General features: G+C 34.4%; 4 protein-coding genes across 4 annotated transcripts; 2 read left to right on the top strand and 2 right to left on the bottom strand.

Annotated features, from left to right (window-relative positions):
• The first annotated feature begins 1,646 nt into the window (after positions 1-1,646).
• Positions 1,647-8,678, top strand: HELRODRAFT_112481 (hypothetical protein). The gene is made up of 10 exons (XM_009020710.1): positions 1,647-2,017; positions 2,987-3,036; positions 3,263-3,316; positions 3,729-3,837; positions 3,994-4,172; positions 4,766-4,903; positions 6,332-6,452; positions 6,562-6,763; positions 6,851-6,926; positions 7,796-8,678. The coding sequence occupies exons 1-10, from the start codon at positions 1,916-1,918 to the stop codon at positions 7,893-7,895; spliced, it is 1,131 nt and encodes a 376-aa protein (XP_009018958.1). The 5' UTR covers positions 1,647-1,915; the 3' UTR covers positions 7,896-8,678.
• A 2,726-nt stretch (positions 8,679-11,404) lies between these two features.
• Positions 11,405-13,159, bottom strand: HELRODRAFT_174150 (hypothetical protein; the record flags this gene model as incomplete). Its single annotated transcript, XM_009020711.1, has 3 exons — positions 11,405-11,509; positions 12,766-12,936; positions 13,034-13,159. The coding sequence occupies 3 exons, from the start codon at positions 13,157-13,159 to the stop codon at positions 11,405-11,407; spliced, it is 402 nt and encodes a 133-aa protein (XP_009018959.1).
• Positions 13,160-13,545: 386 nt separating this feature from the next.
• Positions 13,546-13,978, bottom strand: HELRODRAFT_81096 (hypothetical protein; the record flags this gene model as incomplete). Its single annotated transcript, XM_009020712.1, has 2 exons — positions 13,546-13,626; positions 13,745-13,978. Coding segments are annotated over 2 exons (315 nt in total), but the record flags the coding sequence as incomplete, so codon positions are not given.
• Positions 13,979-17,971: 3,993 nt separating this feature from the next.
• Positions 17,972-19,812, top strand: HELRODRAFT_192144 (hypothetical protein; the record flags this gene model as incomplete). Its single annotated transcript, XM_009020713.1, has 6 exons — positions 17,972-18,039; positions 18,179-18,263; positions 18,374-18,617; positions 19,106-19,236; positions 19,448-19,500; positions 19,750-19,812. The coding sequence occupies exons 2-6, from the start codon at positions 18,245-18,247 to the stop codon at positions 19,810-19,812; spliced, it is 510 nt and encodes a 169-aa protein (XP_009018961.1). The 5' UTR covers positions 17,972-18,039; positions 18,179-18,244.
• Positions 19,813-21,588: the final 1,776 nt, after the last annotated feature.

The raw sequence follows: 21,588 nt of genomic DNA on the forward strand, positions 1-21,588 counted from the left end.
AACAGCACCGACGTTAATAACACTGATCGATGTAATTCTAATATTATCGTTCATCATAACAACGTCGACAACATTTACAACAACATCACCATTCCTTTCAATGTTGATCTCACACCAAGAAGGCTTTCAGATGATCTTACTAACGAAACAACGAACAACAATGCGACTACTTTCACTAGTCAAACAGTGAATGAGGACAACGACAGATTTGTTAATACACCGTTAATACCATCAGCTCCACCACTTTGTTCCTTTGTAGCTGATCATCTTTCCAACCTTCCCACGTACAACATCCAGCCAACAACAAAACTACACAATCTTCAAACCAATTGCGTTTCCAACTACACCAACAAAAACGTGAATAACAACTTCAACCTGAACAGCAAGCATGATAACTCGAGTGATGCAAACCTCCTCCTACCTACCCGCACCATCTCCACCTCCATAACACCTTCAGCAACTGCTCCTCGACCGCTGACGAAGAATGCATTGAACAAAACATTTGTCATATCATCAGAGGCTCTTGATCCTCTATCGAAATTCAACAACGAAGCAGTCAGTGCACGAGAAGATGTTGACGCAACGGACGAGGAAATGTTCTTCCCCGTTCTCGACCCAAAGAAGTTCATTTGTTCTCTTCCTATGCCGTCTGATTATCGTAAATTTTTTATTTTGTTATATTTTTGCATTATTATCATCATCACTTGTGAGTATATATTTCTGTCTGAACTTGAGACTTGGCTAGTGGTTTGTCCAGATGTTCACATGTTTGCACATATCAATGAATTGTTTGCATAAGAATGTTCAATGCAGTTTTTGTTTCAGACCAAATCTGTTTGCATCATTCCGCACTTTCAATCAGTCATTCCAGTTTTCTTTCCCTTTACAAAATTATCTCAACCTCACACTTTTTTTGGGTGATGTGCAACTATAGCCAAATAAAACTTGTTGTAAAAACGAAATTGATGATTGCACTTTCAAGTGTATTGTATTTAATTACTGACTTATTGAAACTTCTTAAACCGGTGACGAAACAGAAGAGAGAGTGTCGAGGCAGGGGCAGATATATTACGTTCACCTTCCTTCAGGTACAAGCACCTGGTACCATCCAACGATGCCGAGGTTTCTTCCATTCTTTCTTCTTCTCTTTTATTTGTTTGTCAAATTTTAAAAAATAAAAATTTTCTTGTTCTTCTCAAGGAGTTCAAATGATGAACCTTGTCCTGATCTTTTGAAGGCAATTGAAAATCTTCCATTGTCTTCAGTGTGGGAGGTGAGGTTCACATTGACTGGGAGGAAGTACTTCGTGGACCACGCCAACAAAACAACGCAATTCACTGATCCCAGATTCTTTGCCTACATCAATGATCAACAGTAAGCTAAGATGGATTGCTGTTCCTGGGTCTTGTTGATCTTGTTGGCGTTTCTTTTGACTCTGTTATTTTCGACGGTTTTGTTGACTTGGCTACTAATGTTATTGTTTTTATTGCTGAATAGTTAGATGGAGTAAGAAGCAGCAAGTTTGTTGCGATTTAATCATCATTTTTATTGATTTGTGACTGTGTGAGATTTTCATTGCTGTTGTTAACTTAGTTTTTTTTTATTTTTTTATAGGAGGAATTCAAAAAGTGATCACAACTCCCATGTCAGCACACGGCATGATTTAAAAAGCAAACAACTACCACTCATCTTTCAAAACTTGCAGCGAAATCATTTTTTGCCACAACAAGCGACATCAAATCAACCTTTGACCGTAAAGTACAATTCAAAACGGACTGTAAAATCAAATTCAAAAACTCAGAAACCATCGGCAACGACAGGAAACAAGTTGGACACAGCTGCAACAAATGAAACCACTGCAGCAGCACCACCAACAGTAACGACATCTTCATTATTAAGTCAAATATCTTTGGAGATGTTGGAAGAAAAGATGAGCAAGTTGAATGAAGAACTTCTGAAGTTAAAAGCACCAACCGGTCACTGCAGGTTGGAAATCAACCGAAACAACATTTTCACCGTATGTTCTGATTTTCTGGTTCAATTTTTGTTTTGTTTCATAATTGACATGAGATGTAGTTTAGAAGTGTTCAAACATTTGAGAGTGACATGTTGGCTGTAAATGATTAGGGGATTGGGAAATTCGGAAATGAACCAGTAAGAAAGAAGCAGAGAGGTATGTATATTTGTTGACGAGGGAGGTGAACGTCACTGGAGATGTCGTTGGTTTTTTTCAAATTCACTGTTGATGTTTGCGCTTTGGTAGAGGAAGGAATCTTCTGACAAATGACTTGCAAAAATTGCTTAAAACCAATCTTTCCATAAAAAATTCTGGTAAATTGGGAGATAACATTATGCATATGAAGTTTTGATTATATGCGTTGTGTAATGTAATGCAATGGTTGAGATACGAGTTATTTATTTGAATTGATGCAATGAAATGGTATTTTTAGCAATTTCTCAATGACTCAATCCCCTACTAAGTGCACATTACTTAAAAAGCATCAACCCATCTAAATCATCGTTTATATTGTAAATAAATGGGTGGAGTTGAGAGTAGATTTTGAAGGTGTATTGGAAGAAATAGTTGCAGTCATGTTGAGGACTGCTTCTTGTTAAGCAGAGATTATGTGGTGAGTTGGCAGGAGCTGTCAGAAGGAACATGCCGATTGTGAGGTTCAGTTCAGTTCGTACCTCAACTGACTCCAATCTTAATGAGGAAGCACAACTGGCTGTTACTGCCTGTTGTGCTTGGTTGGGAAAGTTTGCAAGCGTGCTTACAAGGAGTTTATTTATTGTTTGTTGGCGATGGCATGTTGATGAGCATTTGTTGTCGGTGCTGTAAACTGCGGTAACTTTTGTTATGTGTGATATAAACTGTTTAATGAACTATCCTGTTGGGTTTCCTTTTAACTGTTCATTCATTTGCGTTGATATCTTTTACATTGTTTAATAATAATTTGTGACAACATGTTCTATGTTTTTTCAGGAGTCTTTCCGACAAATCATGAGAAAGAGAGCTACTGACTGTTATAAAAGGTCGGAAAAGTTTTTCAATGTTTCAAATTTTTACTTCACTAATATTTTAAAAATTTATTGTTTAGTTATTACCCACAAATCCATTCATTGGTGTTATAGATGTCTATTTTAATTATTTCATGACACTGATTTTAATAAATGATATGAACATGTTTAATTGACCACTAACCATCGATAAATAAATGTGATGCACCAATGCTTTCTTATTCAATATATGCCGAGACAGACTGCTAGTGAAATTTAAAGGCGAGGAAGGAATCGATTATGGCGGTATTGCGAGGTTCGTAACTTTTCTTAATTCCTTTTTTAAATAAATTTTATTGCAACTGGTGTGTTTTTATTTGCCAAAAAGTGAGCAACGTTTGCCTTGGAAACGTAAAATCTGTGGTGAAAATAGACAAGATGGCTTGAAAGAATATATGTTCAGTTGCTTGCCTAATAAGAATGTACAGCTAGATTCTGCAGGATAAATTTGAGATTGAATCAATGGTAGATGTGATGTTGTTTTAAGATGGCAGCGGTTGGCTGCATCGTATTTATAAGCGCAAAAGTAGGGCCGATTTGTTCTGCTTCTCTATTAGCCAACGAGATGGGCAGCCTAGAAATATTTTTTCCAACGTCATCAACAATCTGCTACTTAGGAGGTCATATGGAAGAATGAATATTTATTGTAACATTTTTGTTTCACACAGAGAATGGTTGAGTCTGCTCTCCAAAGAGATGTTCAATCCAGCGTTCGGGCTCTTCCAGTACACGAGAGACAACCAGTTGTACATCAACCCCGACTCTCACGTTAATTCTGTACGTTGTTTTTGATAATGTTTTGAATCACGTTTACAAATTTTTTAAATGTTCATTAATTTTTTTTATTGTAACTAAAATCTCTGTTTTCGATTTTAAAATTGATGAAGATAATTGTATTAAAGTGACAAATAAAATTATTTTAAAAATTTCCAGTCGCACTTGTACTACTTTAAATTTGTTGGTCGCATCATGGCTCTCTGCATCCTGCACGGCCATCAAATTGACGCCGACTTCACTCTGCCATTCTACAAACAAATGCTCAGACAGGAAGTCACACTAGACGATTTGCGGTTCGTCGACGTCCAATTGTACAACAGTCTTGTCTGGTTCAGGTTTGTTTGTTAGCTATCTCTTTATTTATGTGGCTTCTTTAAATATTTTTCTACATTACATTTCTGAGAAAATACTTTTTCGCATTTATTTGTACTATAATTAGTTTAGTAGAATCCGATGTTTCATGTTGAAGCTTTTTGCTGGAGATGTTCATGATTGTTTGGTAACATTCTAATCTCTTAAATAGCATTCGTGGTTGATAGTTACGGGGTCCCACAATCATTACGCTGCCTCACACGCTGGTCTGCTTCATGCTGGCCATCTTGCAAGCACCCGTTTAGACTTTGCTTGCGCCAACTCAGGCAAACTACATTACTTCAAGAAAATAAAAAATCTGTAAAATTAGTAGGAAATTAGGAGTGAAACATCCAGACAAAAAATGGACAGGAAGCCGAATGCTTTTTTTTATGGAACTGAACATTCGAATTTTCTGCTTTTAATCTAACTTGTGTAAAAAAACACTTATTCATAAGTTGTCAAAAAATTTTACCTTTTGTACTGATTTAAAGATTTTTATAGTGTTTGTTTTAATCTTGTGGTTATGTTCTGGCATGATGGGATTGATGGGAGTTCATTTATTGTGATTATTCAGGACAAACGACATAACTGACATGATAGAGAGCACCTTCACGGTGAATCACAACTCGTTTGGAGAGGTACACGTGCATGAGTTGAAGACCGGAGGGTCAAACATTCCTGTCACCGAGGACAATAAGTTGGAATACATCGAGTGAGTGCTGCCTTTCATTCATTTCAAATCAATTTGGTCATCCAAAATTTTTCACTTTATTGTTATTATTATTATCCCGATTTTCACAGCTTGGTTTTTAAAGCTGGTCACTGACGAATCCAGGGTTCAACTAGATCTTAAAGAGATTTTTTTTTTTTTTATTAGTCTTTATTATTGCAGCTCTGACATACGCAGAACCACTTACAATGTTACAGATATATTATGTTACCTATATATCTTTTATTATGTTCTTTTTTTCTTCATCTATTGATTTGAAGCAGCCATCTTTTTGCCACAAAGGCTGTTTATCCTTTTCACACGACGTACACATGTATTTATGTGCACGCGCAAGCACCGCATCATATACGCTGAGTATATGATAGCCATTGAGATGTTTGACTCAGCGAGCATTTAAACCACCGAGCCATCTCGCCAGCCAGATTCATCCGAGGATTTTTCTTATTATGCTCGCTGTTCCTAATAATGCTATTTTTTGAACTTCGGTCAGAGCTGGTTTTCCCGGAAATTTTTTGAAGTTTTTTCTAAATTTTTAGAGACTACTCCTAGTGCTCCCACTACTGAAAGTGCTCTCTAAATTTTTAGAGACTACTCCTAGTGCTCCCACTACTATCAGAATAATTTTTGCTTTCAAGTTCCACATTCTTCGTATCTCGATTTGAAGGTTTTGGTACTTGCATATCTTTCCGGTCTCTTTCTGCAAAACATGTAAATCGTCTGGAACAGATAAATCTATCAATAGGCATATTTTTTAGTTTTTATTTTGGACAATGATATCTGGTCTGTTTGCTTCTATTTTTCTCTCTGTTATAACTGGCGTGTCCCATAAAATTTGACCATAAAATTTGACCATTGACATTACATTACATTACATTCTTCGGTTCATTTTTATAATATTCTACACATGCCTCTAATCCAACCTGCCTACATATCACCTAGTGGATATAGCTTGTTACTCGATTGTGTCTTTCGGTATATTCAGTTGGTGCTAATACAGTACATCCAGATATGACATGGCTAATGTCATTATTATTATTATCATTAACATTATTATGGTCAACCACTTGCCTAAAAAATGTTAATTTCCTGACGGCTCTCTTCTTCGATTGAGCCTAAAGACATCATTTCTTGATGTTCATACTTGCCCCGTTAATAATTTTCTATTAAGTTCCCTGCACATATAAAAACTCCAAAATGAATTTTCATTTTGTTTATTCGTTTTTCAAACTTAGTTCATTATAATGAAAATAAAATTAAGAACAGCACCGTCAAAAGAATCATTCATGCATTGCCTGATTTCAGCTGCTTTTTTTTATAAATTTGTATTCCAGTTGGATGAGTTATTTTATTAAATAATAATTCAAATTTGCCGTTATAAACTTTAGAAGATATAAATAAATAAAACTGCAGTTTGTACGTGAAGTGGCGCCTGACAGTCGGTTGTGAGAGTCAGATGAGGGCCTTTCTGAAGGGCTTCAACGAGCTCATCCCTATTCAGCTGATCAGTGAATTCACTCCTCAAGAGTTGCATGTTGGTTTTGTTTTAATATAGTAGTTGACAGTTCATTTTTGTATCATTTAAAAATCGAGTTTGAAATTTGTTCACTGATCTCCGTTATGATTAAAAAAAACTCACTCAGATGATGTTAGGAGGTCTAAACTACGTTGACGTATCAGATTGGAAGAAGTACACGAAATTAAAACATTGCACAGTCGACTCAAACATCGTCAGGTGGTTCTGGACGTACGTTGACCAGCTGACCACAGAGAAACGACAGGCCTTGTTGAAGTTCGTTCTCGGCAGCCACCGGATCCCATTGCAGGGATTCAAAGCCTTGCAAGGTTTCTTAAAAACCTCATTCAATTGATATTTTAACTTTGTTCAAAGTGCTATAAATTGATCATATGAGGCCACCACTTGTCATTCAGGATCGCAGGGACCTCGGCTTTTTACAATCCACCAGGTTAACATCAGCACAAATAACTTACCTCGAGCTCACACTTGGTATGTTTTTGTAAATGTTTTTCAAAATTTTTGAATTGCTTTTCAACAATTGCAAGTTTTACCTTTAGGTTTTTTCATTCCAGTCATACATACCTGCTTTCTTATTTTCTTTACCATGATATGTAAATGCACAATGCTGCTAATCAATGCACGTCTACGTCTATTTTTTCCTAATGATTCTTCTCCACACATATTCTTCTGTTCCCTGTTTTACAAAGGATGTATAAATAAGAAAATAAGATGCATATACCCTAACCGCAAATTGTTTGTATCATAATAAATGTTTTGTCTCGTCGTATCATAAAATTGTACAAATTAGGTTGTGATTTTTTGAGGTCTTGAAGACTCACACAAATTTCTTTTGCTGTTTGGATATGATAAGATTTAACTTGGCAAAGTATCTTATTTATACTTTTTAATGTGCTCTTCATCCGTATCATCCCCGTTATTACGATATTCCTAATTAATATAATTTATATCTACAAGACGTTCACTATGGTTAAACTTTCTTCTCGACCAAATGTTTTGTGTGCAAGGTGAAAGGTCATTTTAGTGCTGGTATTAAGGGCTCAGTCTTCTTCCGTTCGTACAAATCCAACTTGCAACTAGTTCCAATACTTCTTGAATAAAATTTTATTTTATTCTTTACTCCATTCTTTGTTACATGTCTAATTTAAGGAGAATTCTCCATCTTTTTTTACAAGTTAAGTGCTGTATTCTTTTATATGTGCAACATGACCGTCTCTATCTTTACCGCCGTTATATAACTGCCTTTCAGTTTCTGTTGGCCTGCTTGATTCTTATAGTAGTTTTGGATCCGGGTGATAATGATAGATGTTTATTTTTATCTTTAATTTTTTACTTTGTAGTTTCAATCGCATCGACATACCCGCCTATGAATCATATGACATTTTTCTGGAGAAGATGAACTGCGCCATCGAAGAAACTGAAGGATTTAACTTTGAATGATGTGATTCATTGCGTGGAATGATCGAATGAGTAAATAAATAGACCAGCTGTGTGAATAAATAGAGTGAATTGAATGACAATAGCGATATTTTTTAACGATGTTCTTTCACATTAATGCTTAGAGCTATAACGTTTTTATTGGTTATAATTATGCATGAAATAAAGTAATATAATTTATAAAGTATTAAAATAACGTTTATATTAATTATTATTATGAAGATTCAAATAACGTTAATAGCCAGTTTGATCATCGATTCCCATCATCTGCTAGCCTTCAATCATGAACATAACCCCACCAGAGCGTTCGCCACTGCACATAAATAATTTTATGAAGCAAACTGCTTGCCTATTATGTCACCGTAGTTTCTTGTTCACATCAATATTAGCCATTATCTAGCCAAATGTTATTTCAATGTGGTAATTACGGACTTATTGTATTTATGTATATATTTCCTATTCTCAGTGCATTATTTTTAAACTAATAGGCTTACATGTAGGACATTCGACATTTATTAAATGTATTAAAGATGGTTTGTCTTATTTTCAACCTGTAGCTTATTTCATCGTCTGACCAATTTGTCATTGCCTTTGTTGCAAACATCACAACTGTATTTTAAAAAACTTTCAATGTTTCATATTTTTTCTATTTGATGTATTTACTATTTTGATCGTACATCAGCTTATGTCAGTTATCTTTCTGTTCTGTTGTTAAAATTATGATATGAATATTTTGTTGATTCATCTGCGCATTCTTCTACGGTAAATAAAGATTACAAAATCAAATTTAAATTTGAATTTCTTAATGAGACATTTTGTAATCACGACTGCTCATATTTACAAAATTAATAAAAAGATATGTTGTACACACACGCAGTTACACGCACACACACACATATATATATATTGTATTGTATTGCAGAATTTGTACAGCGCCTCTTGTGAGTTGACTTCAGAAGCGCTCTCTACTTTCTTCGCTGTTGAATGTTGAAAAAATGAGTCTTTAGCCGTTTTTTTGATTCATTTCGACTCAATGTGTTGGAATTCTTTAGATCAACAGGCAACGCATTCCAAAATTTGGCCAGAGCTACTGAAAATCTTCTTTTTCCAAAATGAAGAGATATGAACTTAGGAATGTGTTAGGCATTGTTCATGGCCAAAGGATGAAAGTGAATGGAGAAGGAAGTAGAACCAGTATCAGAATTCATCTAGGAAGTCCCATTAACAAGCCAGATGGAATAGAGAAGAAATTAAAGAGAAGGAAACCGCTAAAAGAAGGAGTATTTCGGAGATTGTACCCCGGTTTTCAGAAGACATGACATTGGACTGAGAGTCAAATTAAGAACTTACAATGCTATGGTGGTCCCGGTTGTGATGTGTGGAGCTGAGTCGTGGGCATTGACGAGAACCATAGAAAAAAGTTGGATGTTTTTGCGAGAACATGTGGATCAGAAGAATGACGCAATTTAACTACTACATTTAACGCAATTCACGAATCTGCTATGGATAGGTTATGGATACTGTTCACCTGTTACCGTATCATATACAGTGGCGCAACTGGATCAAACTTTAAGGGGGGGGGGCAAATAAAATACTTATGTAGCACCATAGGGCACAATTTAACAAGCACTAGTTCGAAAACAAGACACTTTAATTTTCCAGACCAAGTTATTATTTGGAACAATAAAATAATAAAAAAATTTATTAAGATTAAAATATTTTTTATTTTAAAAAATTTTACAAAACAAAGTCAAATTTTTTTTTAGATTTTGCCAGTTGATAAGAACTTCATCTGCAGAGGGCATCTTTTTTCGTTGAATTTGCATCATCGCCAGTCCACTTAGCCGTTTAGCCGTTCTTCGCACATTGTGCTCCTAAGATAACTTTTTAATTGTCTTAGACAACTGAATGACCGTTCTGCAGATGCTGTAGTGACCGGTAGTGTTGCAAGAATTTTTATCAAAACGTAGAAATTAGGATAAAATAACCTTTGTGAAATACTGATTGCTCTCAATGTCTCTATTGCATTACTTGGAATATCTTTTCTTTCGTTTCTTTCCAGATGTCATTTTGCTTTCCAACAAACTCATCTTTCATTTCATTTTCTGAGATGTCTTGTTTATAGAATTCTACTGTCTCAGATAAGTCTTCATATTCAGCGTTACAGATGTACATTGGCACAAGCAGTTGTATTTTACATGAAATTTTCATATGTTTATTGAAACGGTCAGTTAATTGTATAATAGTTGTATCTAAATGTAGTGTATATATACTTTGGCGGTAGAATGTTTCTGGGTCATTAGTTTCATAATTTGACCGCAATGTTTGTCAACCAGCTCTTCGAGAAATAGTAAGCGATTGTTAGATTAATAAGCTAGTAGATTTTCAGCTATCACAAAAATGTTGTGAAAGTCATTATTGTCATTTTGTCGATAATTTTTTAAAATTAGCGCTATGTCAATATTGTTCAATATACTGAATATCTATATGTGGATTATGAAGAGCTTTTGAAAAAATTAAAATTAGGTAAAATTAACGTATTGAAACGAGCACATATACAAAGATATTACAAATTTTGATTGATTAATAGCGATCTGCTTCACTAGCAGCATTTGCATCATTTCAATTACTAATTTCTTCTGGTGTGACTTTGATTGTTGGATATAATTCAAAAAAATTTATTGTGGCTTTATGACGTTCCGTCCATCGCATGTCACATAATCCTGTTAGTTTCTGATGATTACTACCAGACTCTGAAGAACTTTCAAGATTTCTTTGGAAAACGTGAGCTCTCTTTGATGATACACGAATAAAATTAATTGTCTGCTTGATTTCTTGAATTTTGGATGCCTGTGCTATTACTAGATTTCGAGCATGTGTGTACAAAGCTTTTGGGAACATGTTTCTTACATGGGCTTGCACTTTATTTATTTTTTCTGCCATTGAACCACATTCGTCATATCTTTGACCTCTCATCTTTTCTATACCAATCCCTGCTTCTTTTAATGTTTTAATTAAAATCTTAGCAATATACCTGTGGTATATTGAACTTCTTGAAAACCAATAAAACATTCATGAATACAGTCATCTTTAACAAATCTTAAAATACTTGTCATCTGTTCTTTAATAGAAAAATCAGTATTTCCATAACACTAATTACCTATTAGTTAAGTTGTAGTAACACTCATTTTACTAATTAATAAGTGGAACAGTCATGAATAATTCAATCGGAATAACATTTGACTGGCTAATTATAAATGTGAGCATGTCTTATAGTAGTAAAAACAATTTATTTATATTGTTAATTTACAATTATGTCTAGAACAGTAACAGCACAGAAAAGAATCCAGTAGCTTTGACGTTATTTACAATATTTTTCATCATTAAATAATGAGTTGCTGATATAATTTCATTTTGTATTTTCCAATTTAGATAGGTTTGTGAACTTGAAGTTGTTTGCAGATACCACTTTAAATTTTCATCGTCAGCTAATAAACGTAGCCTTAGGAATGCTATGAAATTTCTATCGTTCTCATCTGGTTCTTCGGTGGAAAGTGGTCCTGAATCGCGATGACCGCGTAAAGCAATTTCTTGTTTTCCACGATGATGCACTGTTTCTACAATAGGTATTAATCGTCCACGGTTTTTTTCATTCTGCTTTTGCGACCAATTATGCAATTGCTTTTCAATACCACTAGACCTTTGCTCATAATGTTTCAAAAATCTTCTGAAATTTTTATATAGTTCTCATACATCTGTTGACATTTGACATTTTTATTTCATCAAATCAAACAGTGAAATCAGAAAAATGAAATCAATGAAAGGAAATGATCTGGAAATCGAAAAAGAAATTTGGACTTCTTGTAATGATCACCAGTGTCAATTTGTAATAATGATATATGAGCAGATTTAAACAAATAAAAAAATTCAAGGTACCCAAACACAATATAAAGAGTAATTCTAATATTTCAAAACCGTTCCGAAATATAAAACATAATTATAAAAAAGTTAATGTACCCAAACACAATATAATGTAGGTTAAAGATATTTCAAAGAGTAATTCTAATACTTCAAAATTGTTTCGAAGTTTAAAACATGATAATACTTTAACTAACTTCTAAATTTTGAATCTTATCTTATGGAAATACCACGCCAGAAACACATACACTCAATCACGCGCACAAAAACACTCACGTAAACACACACCTGTTCATTCACACACACTCAGACAAGCACAGCACTCATTCACACACACTTACACAAGCAACCACGTTCACACACACTTAGACACACATAATGCTTACATGAACATGCTTTCCCAGATAACTAGATGGTAGTGTCGGGATCTAAGTTTGTTAAAAAGTTACGTAGCTTCCTCTTAAAGAGTTGTAGGTTTTTGATTTTATGTAACTGAGGAGGAAGCAGTTCAGTCCAAATTTTTGGTCCAGTAAGTTTAATACTTGATGAAAATAATTTAATACGTGTTCTTTGTGTGTAAAAGAATTGGGTGTCTTGTATGGGCAGATAGAATAGAATTGGTTGTTGTGTAAAGGTGGTCTAGAGGAGTAGGAAGAAGTTTATTAATAAATTTGAAAACAAGTATGGCTGTGAAATAATATATAAACCTTAATGGTAGAATATTGTTATTTGCAAAAAAGGGTTTAGTATGGGCAAAAGGATTAGTATTAAAGATAAGACGTATTGAGCGTTTTTGTGAGAGCGTAATGTTGTACAAGTGACTTTTAGGACTGTTTCCCCATACAGTTATGCAGTAGGTAAGATGGGGATAAATAAAAGCGTAGTAAACGTTTAGTAGAGCAGACTGAGAAAGTTTGTATTTTATTTTGTAGAAAATTCCAATTAGTTTATTGACCTTTTGGGAAGTTGATTGCAGGTGGTAGTTGATCTGCTCTACCTCATTAATTATCGTGTTTGTAAATAACGCCGAATCTTGATAAGGCCAACTTTTAGTTTTATTAAAAGGATCCCAGATGCTCTGCAGACCTAATTGATTATGGTGGCACTCTGGGTTCCTGACTCTGGGCTATTTTTTTATTTATGTATTTATACAACTAGGCGTGTAATTAGTTATCCGACCCCGATATACGACTGGACCAAGCAGTGTCTGACCTGTATTTTACGTTGGATGACCCCCCTTCAAGATTTGTCATCCAGTGCGGTCCACACCAGTCTAGCGATTCTACTGCTCCTATATTTCTAGGTGTACTGCTAATAAATTCATTTCTTGTCGAGCATAATGGGCCCATGTATCTATTATATATAACGATTTAATACATTATTAGACAGGTAAAACTTGCAAATTATGACCAAAAGTTATATTTGTTGTTGGTTCCACGTGTTACGCAATATATACGCTAATAAAAAATTAAATCATGTTGGAATCATCCTTACACGACGATTGGTTTTTCACCTACTACCTTAAAATAAATTTAATAACCTTTTTAATAAAAATTTATTGCTTGAAAATAAACACACAAACTATGTATATCATTTCAATGTGTACATATATGTATCGTCGTCATCATCATCATTATTCGTTTATCCACCAGCCATTTCCAGTCAACATATATATATATATCTCAATAAAAACAGAAAAAGTGATAAATTTATGTACATCAAGTCCTTATAAACTTCAAGCTGTTGGAGACACAACAGGCATGTGAGGCAGGTTGCTATGGGGACCTGACACTGCTACGTTTGGTCCCAGTAACATCTTTAAAAATATGAATACAGATCATTCATTGAAGACAAACAATTAATTTCAACTTTGTGATGGACAACAACTCAACAGAAATTACTGTATTTAAAAACAAATATACAGAGAAGTGTACCTGTCTTTGCTGTAGTAGTTGATTTTCTTCAGTATTGCTTTTTTCACTCTCAAAAGCAATTGGCAACGCCAGAATAACGAGGGATGTAGATAAGACCCACATGGTAACTTTTGCAGCATTAAAAATCCATTTCCCTCCAAAGTATGTGCCCTTGCAAGCTGCCAACAATGAGGACCTCACCTTATCTGGGAACATTTCTGTCAGTCCAACTATTCTTTCCATTACTGTCTCATCTCTGTCTAACTGAAAAGAATAAAAATAATAAGAAAAAATAAAAAAGCACTGTTAAAAAATCTAATTTCATATAGTTTAAAATACCTCGTAAAAATATTTTTTTGTTATTAAAATTTGTTTCAAAACACGTGGACATCAAAGAAAAATTATTATAGGTTGACCAGAGATTCCTTTAGAACTCTGAGCAAGAAATCAAGCTGTATATGTATTGCATGTATTTGTATGTATATTTACACAGACGCACACACACAAACATACTATGATGTAGAATAATAATTTAATTTAGGAGATATAAGTAAATATAGGTTTTATATAGATATGTGTTAAAGTAGGAATGTAATTATAATGATAGCTAATTTATAAAAGTAGTTAATGACGAGACAGCATATTTACTGGCATAAAGCAACTTAATATAAGATAATATAACGCATAATTAATCAGAGTATATAATACTTTGTATAACAAGAATGAGGTGACATACAATAGGAACTGACTGGCTAGAAGTTAGACAACTAGTTAAGCTCTATGGAGCAAGGTCTCCTAGTATTTAACAGGCGAGCCCATAAGTTAAAGAGAGTTGAGTTAGAGTTGTCTCTTTAACACGCTTAAAGCTCTTGAACACTACTTATATACTTTTACACATTATTATTTGTGTTACTCTTTATATTTTAATTCTCAATATTGAGTTTTGTTATTTACTTCATTAAAATATATTTAGTTGCAATGAAACAATAAAAATATTATTAACAATAATGGGTGAGTCTTTTCTCGTTCAATTTCGATTAATGAACTTTATAACGTTTTAAACACTAACTAACGTAAGTTGCTAATTAAAGTCATCTCTTATTATTTTATGTACATAAACAATATCAAGTTATTTAACGTTGAGTGAGCGAGTTTACAGAAACAGAAAGAATTTGCCCAAGAACAAACTGTTGTTCGTTCAGTAACCGTCATAGAATGGTGAAGAGGGAGCAATATAACAATACACACACTGTGGACTTCTTGAAAGCTTATAAAGAAAAAATTTTGTGAAAGAAACATTTGCATTGTTTATGTCGACCTAACAGGTGCTTTAAATATGATCAACAGAAGCAACATTTTTAGACTGCTGGCAAAATAGAATGCCCTCCCTGACATTTAATTTTCATGTTTACCATGCAGTCGATTTTTAACACTTTGTATTTTTGTGTTTTCTCTTTTATCATTATAATAATTCTGTTGGGTTGAACTTTAAAAAAGTAGAATTGGTCCTCAATGTTGTTTTGAAAATAAATTTTTTCCAAAGTTGTGACTGCAAGCCGAAGTTTGTAGCTAAGTAATGTAGCATGCTGGTTCTTCTAGCTGAGGAGAAGGAAGAGTTCACTTTAAACCGGCCACTGAATCTCCTAGCCCAAAAACAGAAAAAAATACATGTCTATGATAAATTAATAATCATATCTTTGGATAGGGGTGCTAATGATGACATATTGATACTTGGGCAATGGTGTAAAAAGGGCCTGACGCTGCTATTCCAGTGACCGGATTCAATTGCAAAAAGAACCCCATCTATAACATGCAATGTGTGTGATGCATTGTTTCACTTATAAAATAATACTTTAAATGTGTTATTAATTTAATACTTCTGAAAACTATTGAAAAGAGAAGGCATGCACATGTAATCTAATCTAACAATTGTCTAACATCAGTGTCAAATGTAAAAAAAACTTTGACTTTGTTTGATTTGGCTGAGGGCAATTTGGGCTGAGCTTTAGGTTTAAGTGAGGCCAAACATTAAAAAAACGTCTCGCAAAGGCATGAAATAGTTAAAAAAGTTAATTTATCATATCTTACGTCATCATCACAGTCTTCAGGGGCTGGCAAAGGATGCAGTCTAACGTCGCCGAAAGCTCCTAGATCCATTATTAACTGGCGATAATACGACGATCACCCGTGTGAGTGTTAATAAAATACGGTAGACTAATCTAGCTCTATGTGAAATTAAAACCGAGAACTTTTAAACATCGAAGAATAAATTTTTATTTTGAAAATAAACTGAGATAACTGATTTGAGCTCGTCTTCTTTTCAAGCATCCCACTGACTGAAAACAAATTTAACATAAAATTAATTTTATTTTTTGATAAAATTACAGATAGAATTTAGCATTAAAATTTTTCTATTTCATTATAAAATAATTTCAAAATTAATTTATCATATATTTCAATAAATATTTTTATTTATTTTTTAAGTATTTAAAAAATTTCAAAGTATTTTATTTGGCATTCTAACCATACTTACAATAACATAATATAAATTAACTTTCCCTAAACTTTTCAGTCATCTTCCATAAGTTGTTTATTTTATTGTGTACAGTTTCATAACACGGGGCATATATTACTTACGTAAAATAAATATGGAGTTGGAAAATTTAAAGCCCATGCAAAAGAAGGACCACATTAACAAACAGGCGATATGGGAATACTACAGGGTCTTTCTTTCTATTTTTTTTAAAAGTCAGCGCTCCGTTGCATGCACTGCGCACATGAATTATTGAAAGTTTTCTCCACTGTTCAGTGCACAATACAAAAAATTAGCAGATATGAAATATGGACTACAACACAAACACAAACATAATATATTATAAATAAGTTATAAATGAAGAAATGAACTAACTAAAACTAAAAACCAACTATCTTCCAATTTCTTTCTTTTCAATCAATGATATTCAGCCAGAGCTGGATATTGCTAGATAATTAATAAAGGTTAGATATCTAACCAGAGCTACATCTAAGATCTGGTGCAATCTTACTGGAACCTTTTTTTCATGGATACAGGCTCTGGGTGCCTAGTCTAAAGCAGATCACTATTTCATCATTTAATAATAATATTATTATTTTAATAATGGTTATAATTATATTGTTATACAAATATATTGCAATTGAATAAGCTTACTTCATATAACTATTATATATAAACATATATACCTATGCATAAATACAATTATATTTTTTATTCATGAACTTTGATTTTTAACCACATCCAAGCTTTTGGTTTTTTTGCTGGTGGGAATGTAGCTAAGGAAGTGATCTTTTGTCATCTATTTCTATTGACAATGTTTTGCGTATTTCAGGGTTTGAATCTGGTTGATGCAAGTGAGAGGTCTGAGTTTACAAGATGTCTCCTCAAATCTTGCACATCCTTATTTGTCTCTGGTTCTAACAGGTTGAATGGTATTTTGTTCTTTTTATCAGTGCACTTGATTCTAATTTTGTTTATTGAACTCAATGTGTTTTTAGCAATTTTTTATTTTGATAATTATTTGTAGTCAGAAAGAAATTACATTAGACCTCATGCAAAAACTGAGCAATCAAAGGGGCATTGACACGTTGAAAGAATCTCCTTCAGGGTTATTTTTTTTTTGCCGATTCAATTTGTTGTTTGTGATATGGTTTCAAAAGAAGAAGTCAATTTTATTCACTTGTTGTAATTATCATTGAAACCATTTTATTGTTAGGTCTTTGTGTGACAGGCGAGTTTGGAAAGTCAACAAAAAGGTACAAAGAGAGCTGCAAAGTGAAGCCCTTCAGATACGCCAATTAATACATCAATATAAAACCATGGTTAGTAATTTGATGTGATGATGGATGCAGCTGATGAATGATGTATTGATGTGATGATTGATGGGTGCATCTGATGAATGATGCATTGATGTGATGATTGATGGGTGCATCTGATGAATGATGCATTGATGTGATGATTGATGGATGCAGCTGATGAATGATGCATTGATGTGATGATGGATGCAGCTGATGAATGATGCAGCTGATGTGATGATTGATGGATGCAGCTGATGAATGATGCATTGATGTGATGATGGATGCAGCTGATGAATGATGCAGCTGATGTGATGATTGATGGGTGCATCTGATGAATGATGTATTGATGTGATGATTGATGGATGCAGCTGACGAATGATGCATTGATGTGATGGTGGATGATTCAGGGAAGGCTCGTACCTCAAAGATCGTGGGATGGTTTGTTGTTGCACCTGCTTGATTTGGAGGACAGCTCCATTCACCAAGTCACTCTCCATTAGCACATTTTTAGTGTTTTCATGATGCAAATAATTTTTTAATTCTTTTGACTTTACATCCATCATTAGTTTGCAAAATAAATTATTTATATTTTGGTAGTGAAATCATTTTATTGATGGACAGCAGATATTGGATCTTGGAGGACATGACCTACACAAATTTCATCAAATTCTCAGTCGTTTTCAGGATGTCATGCAGAGGAATGCTAATGGTTTAATCTTGATTTGATTGTTTTATCTTTAAATAGTTAAATATTCATTTTTATTTGGAATTTTCTTATCAACTCAAGAGATATTGCATAATAACTTTTATGTTTCTTAGACTTGCTGTTCATGGTAGCAGAGAAGAATTCCTCAAAATGCAATCAAATGATCAGAGAAATATCGTCATCGTCACCAACGGCCCCATCTCCATTCACTTGCGTCATCAACGTCAACGCTAAATATTTTCCACGTTTAAAACTTACCAGCAACTCCAGCTGCTCAAACACCAGCAACAACAACAGCAGCAACAACAACACTGAATTTTTATTATTTGATAGGATCATGTGTTGCCTGCCATGCAGGTGGAACTTTCTTAAACTTGTTTCTTTACCAATTTCATCTTTGTGTTCATCAGTTCAAATTAATTATTCCATGATTTTAATATAGTTGAGTATTTTTAATGTTGCTGTACAATCTGTAATATTGCTATTTCCTCTCTAAATATTGTTGCGTAACCTTCAATATTCTGCACTTAATAACAGCAATGATGGCATATTGATTGAAAATGATAATTTGAACAAGTGGAGTTGTTCAGTTCCTTTGGATCATCATGGGTCAGTGGTGGATGGATGGATGGATTGATGGATGGATAGATGAATGGGTGGTTGGATTTATGGATGTATGTATATATAAATGGATAGAAGCACATATGGGTGAATGGATGGAAATAGGTAGGAAGGGAGGTATGGTTGGATGAATGAATGGAGGAAAGGATGAATAGATAAATGGATGGGTAATTGGATGTTATAATTTTTGAAATTTTTTGATGATGTAATTTTATCACATGCAGTCCTTTATGTGAAATGTTGAACGCTGGTCTAAGAGTTCTGAATGTTCGAGGTAGGTTGGTGTACACTGTCTACTCGATGAATCCAGTGGAATGTGAGGCTGTAGTGTCCGCTGTGCTTCTTCAACAAAAGGGTTAGAAGGTCCAACTTTATTATTCATTTTTCGCTTGTTCATTTTGGACATTTATTCTTTGTCAGTTCATCGCCTGAAAACAGCTGGGTAAACTTTAAAATGCATTTTCATAAATTTGATTTTTGTCATGATTTCTTGTGCCATCTCATAATAATAATAAAAATAAAAATAATAATAATAACTATAATAATAATAACAATAATAATAATAGGTAGTTTTGAGTTGGTGGATGTGAGAAGCATGATGGGCGACATCAAATATGAGGTGGGACTGACATCATGGAAGGTTGGTTGGTTGGTGGCATATGTATATGTTAGGATGGCTCGCTGGTTAATCAGCTGGTTGGTTGGCTAAATGGATGTTTGGCTGGTTAGATGCTGGTTGGTTGGTTATTTGGCTGGTTGGATGCTGGTTGGTTGGTTGTTTGGCTGGTTGGATGCTGGCTGGTTGGTTGGTTGCGACCATTATATCATCATTTATTTCCCATTTTGCCGCATTTTAAACTTTTCTTAGCACTCCTTAAACGCCGGTGAATACGATAACATTGGTGATGGTGTCGTTCAAATAAACCTGTAATATATTAAATATTATGTTTTGCTAAATAATAAACTTTATTTTATTTTATAAGGTGCTTTAAATTAGTAAATTAAATAATATAAATTATGTTCAGTCAACTTTCTAGGTATGATAGATGTGGTAAATGTAGGTAAGTTTGATGCAGTTACTTCTTGGAATGAAAAATGGGTTAATTTTGCGTTAATTTTGCAGCTCTTTTTGCAGCTTTTTGGTAGCTGCAAATGTGGGCAAATGTCGTTTTTGAATATTCTGATGAATCGTTTGATGTACATAATGCCTTATTTTAAATGAAACAAATCCCCATCAATGTCAACTTTGACGCTTTACCCATCGAAGCTCCGAAAGCTATGAAGGATGGAAAGGCAGCAGGGCCCTCTGGACTCACAAATGACATTATCAAAGCATCTGGTACTGCAGGTATCCAAACGTTACTACAACTTTACCGTAAAGTGTGAAGAAATTGCTCAATGCCAACTGAATGGAACTATAGCATGACAGTTCCGCTATACAAAGGCGAAGGTGATCCATTGAACTGTTCATCATATCGGGGTATACGTCTGTTGAACACTCCCTGGAAATTGTCGAAAAATCATTGAGAGAAGATTAACGTCGTGCATCACAATCGGAAATTATCAATTTGGTTTCCTAGCAGGGAAATCAACAATTGATGCTATTCACATCCTTCGGCAACTGCAAGAGAAGTACCTCGCAAAGCATCAACAACTATCAGACATTTTTGTAGACCTTGAAAAAGCATTTGATCGAGTTCCCCGTGAAGCAATCAGGTGGAGTCTACGTCGACAACAGCTCATTCCAGAATATCTTGTTCGACTTGTGATGAAAATGTATATGAATACTAAGACTCTCGTCAGCACAACGGTTGGAAACACAGATGCATTTGACATCGGCGTTGGAGTTCACCAAGGCTCGATTCTCAGTCCACTGTTATTTATAACTGTGATGGAAGAAATCACAAAGCCGATACACACTGGTGACATTTGGAATCTAATATATGCTGATGATATCGTTTTAACAGCTACGTCTGAGAAGAATGCAGCACAGATGTTTGAAGATTGGAACACCAGACTCGCCGATCATGGATTCAAAGTCAACATCAGCAAAACCAAAGCAATGAACACTGGTGAACCCATCCAATCCAGAGCTACTGGACGATGGCCCTGTTCAGTTTGTAAAGCTGGTGGAGATAACAATACAATCAAGTGTCAGCAGTGTAACCAGTGGTGTCACAAACGTTGTTCAAAAATAATTGGTAATTTATCTAAAGTGTCCAATTTTGTTTGTCCTGCTTTTATCAATCCACAACAACAAATTCGAAATAGCACTGTTTTTGAAGCCATTAAGGTAGAGAAAGTCACATCGTTTCAATATCTAGGGGATGTTCTGGATTGTACTGGAACAGCTGAAGCTGCCGTTTGAGCACGCATACGTGCAGCCTGGAATAAATGGCATCTCCTTGCCTCTATATTGATGCGGCGTGACATCCCACTACCACTACGATCAAGACTTTATAAATCTGTGATACGTCCGGTGTTGTTATATGGTGCAGAAACATGGCCAATGACAACCAAACTGGAACAACAACTTCACCGAACCGATATTAAAATGGTCCGATGGATGCAACGAATTAGTCTGAAGGACCACATCAAATTTACCGAAATCCTGCGTCGTGCTGGTTTAGATGATATAAAGGACGAATGCCGGCAACACCGTCTGCGGTGGTTTGGTCATGTCAAACGAAATGGAAACAGTGCCATA

This window comes from Helobdella robusta, assembly GCF_000326865.2.
Source record: "Helobdella robusta unplaced genomic scaffold HELROscaffold_29, whole genome shotgun sequence".
In the NCBI taxonomy this organism is placed as follows: domain Eukaryota; kingdom Metazoa; phylum Annelida; class Clitellata; order Rhynchobdellida; family Glossiphoniidae; genus Helobdella; species Helobdella robusta.

What these genes read in the sequence shown, in the direction of transcription:
- HELRODRAFT_112481 (XM_009020710.1), top strand. Translation starts at nt 1,916, where the DNA reads ATGTTGGAAGAAAAGATGAGCAAGTTGAATGAAGAACTTCTGAAGTTA. An exon ending in ACCGAAACAACATTTTCACC is followed by an intron (nt 2,018 to 2,986) that starts GTATGTTCTGAT and finishes ATGTTTTTTCAG; the next exon opens with GAGTCTTTCCGACAAATCAT. An exon ending in AACAGTCTTGTCTGGTTCAG is followed by an intron (nt 4,173 to 4,765) that starts GTTTGTTTGTTA and finishes GTGATTATTCAG; the next exon opens with GACAAACGACATAACTGACA.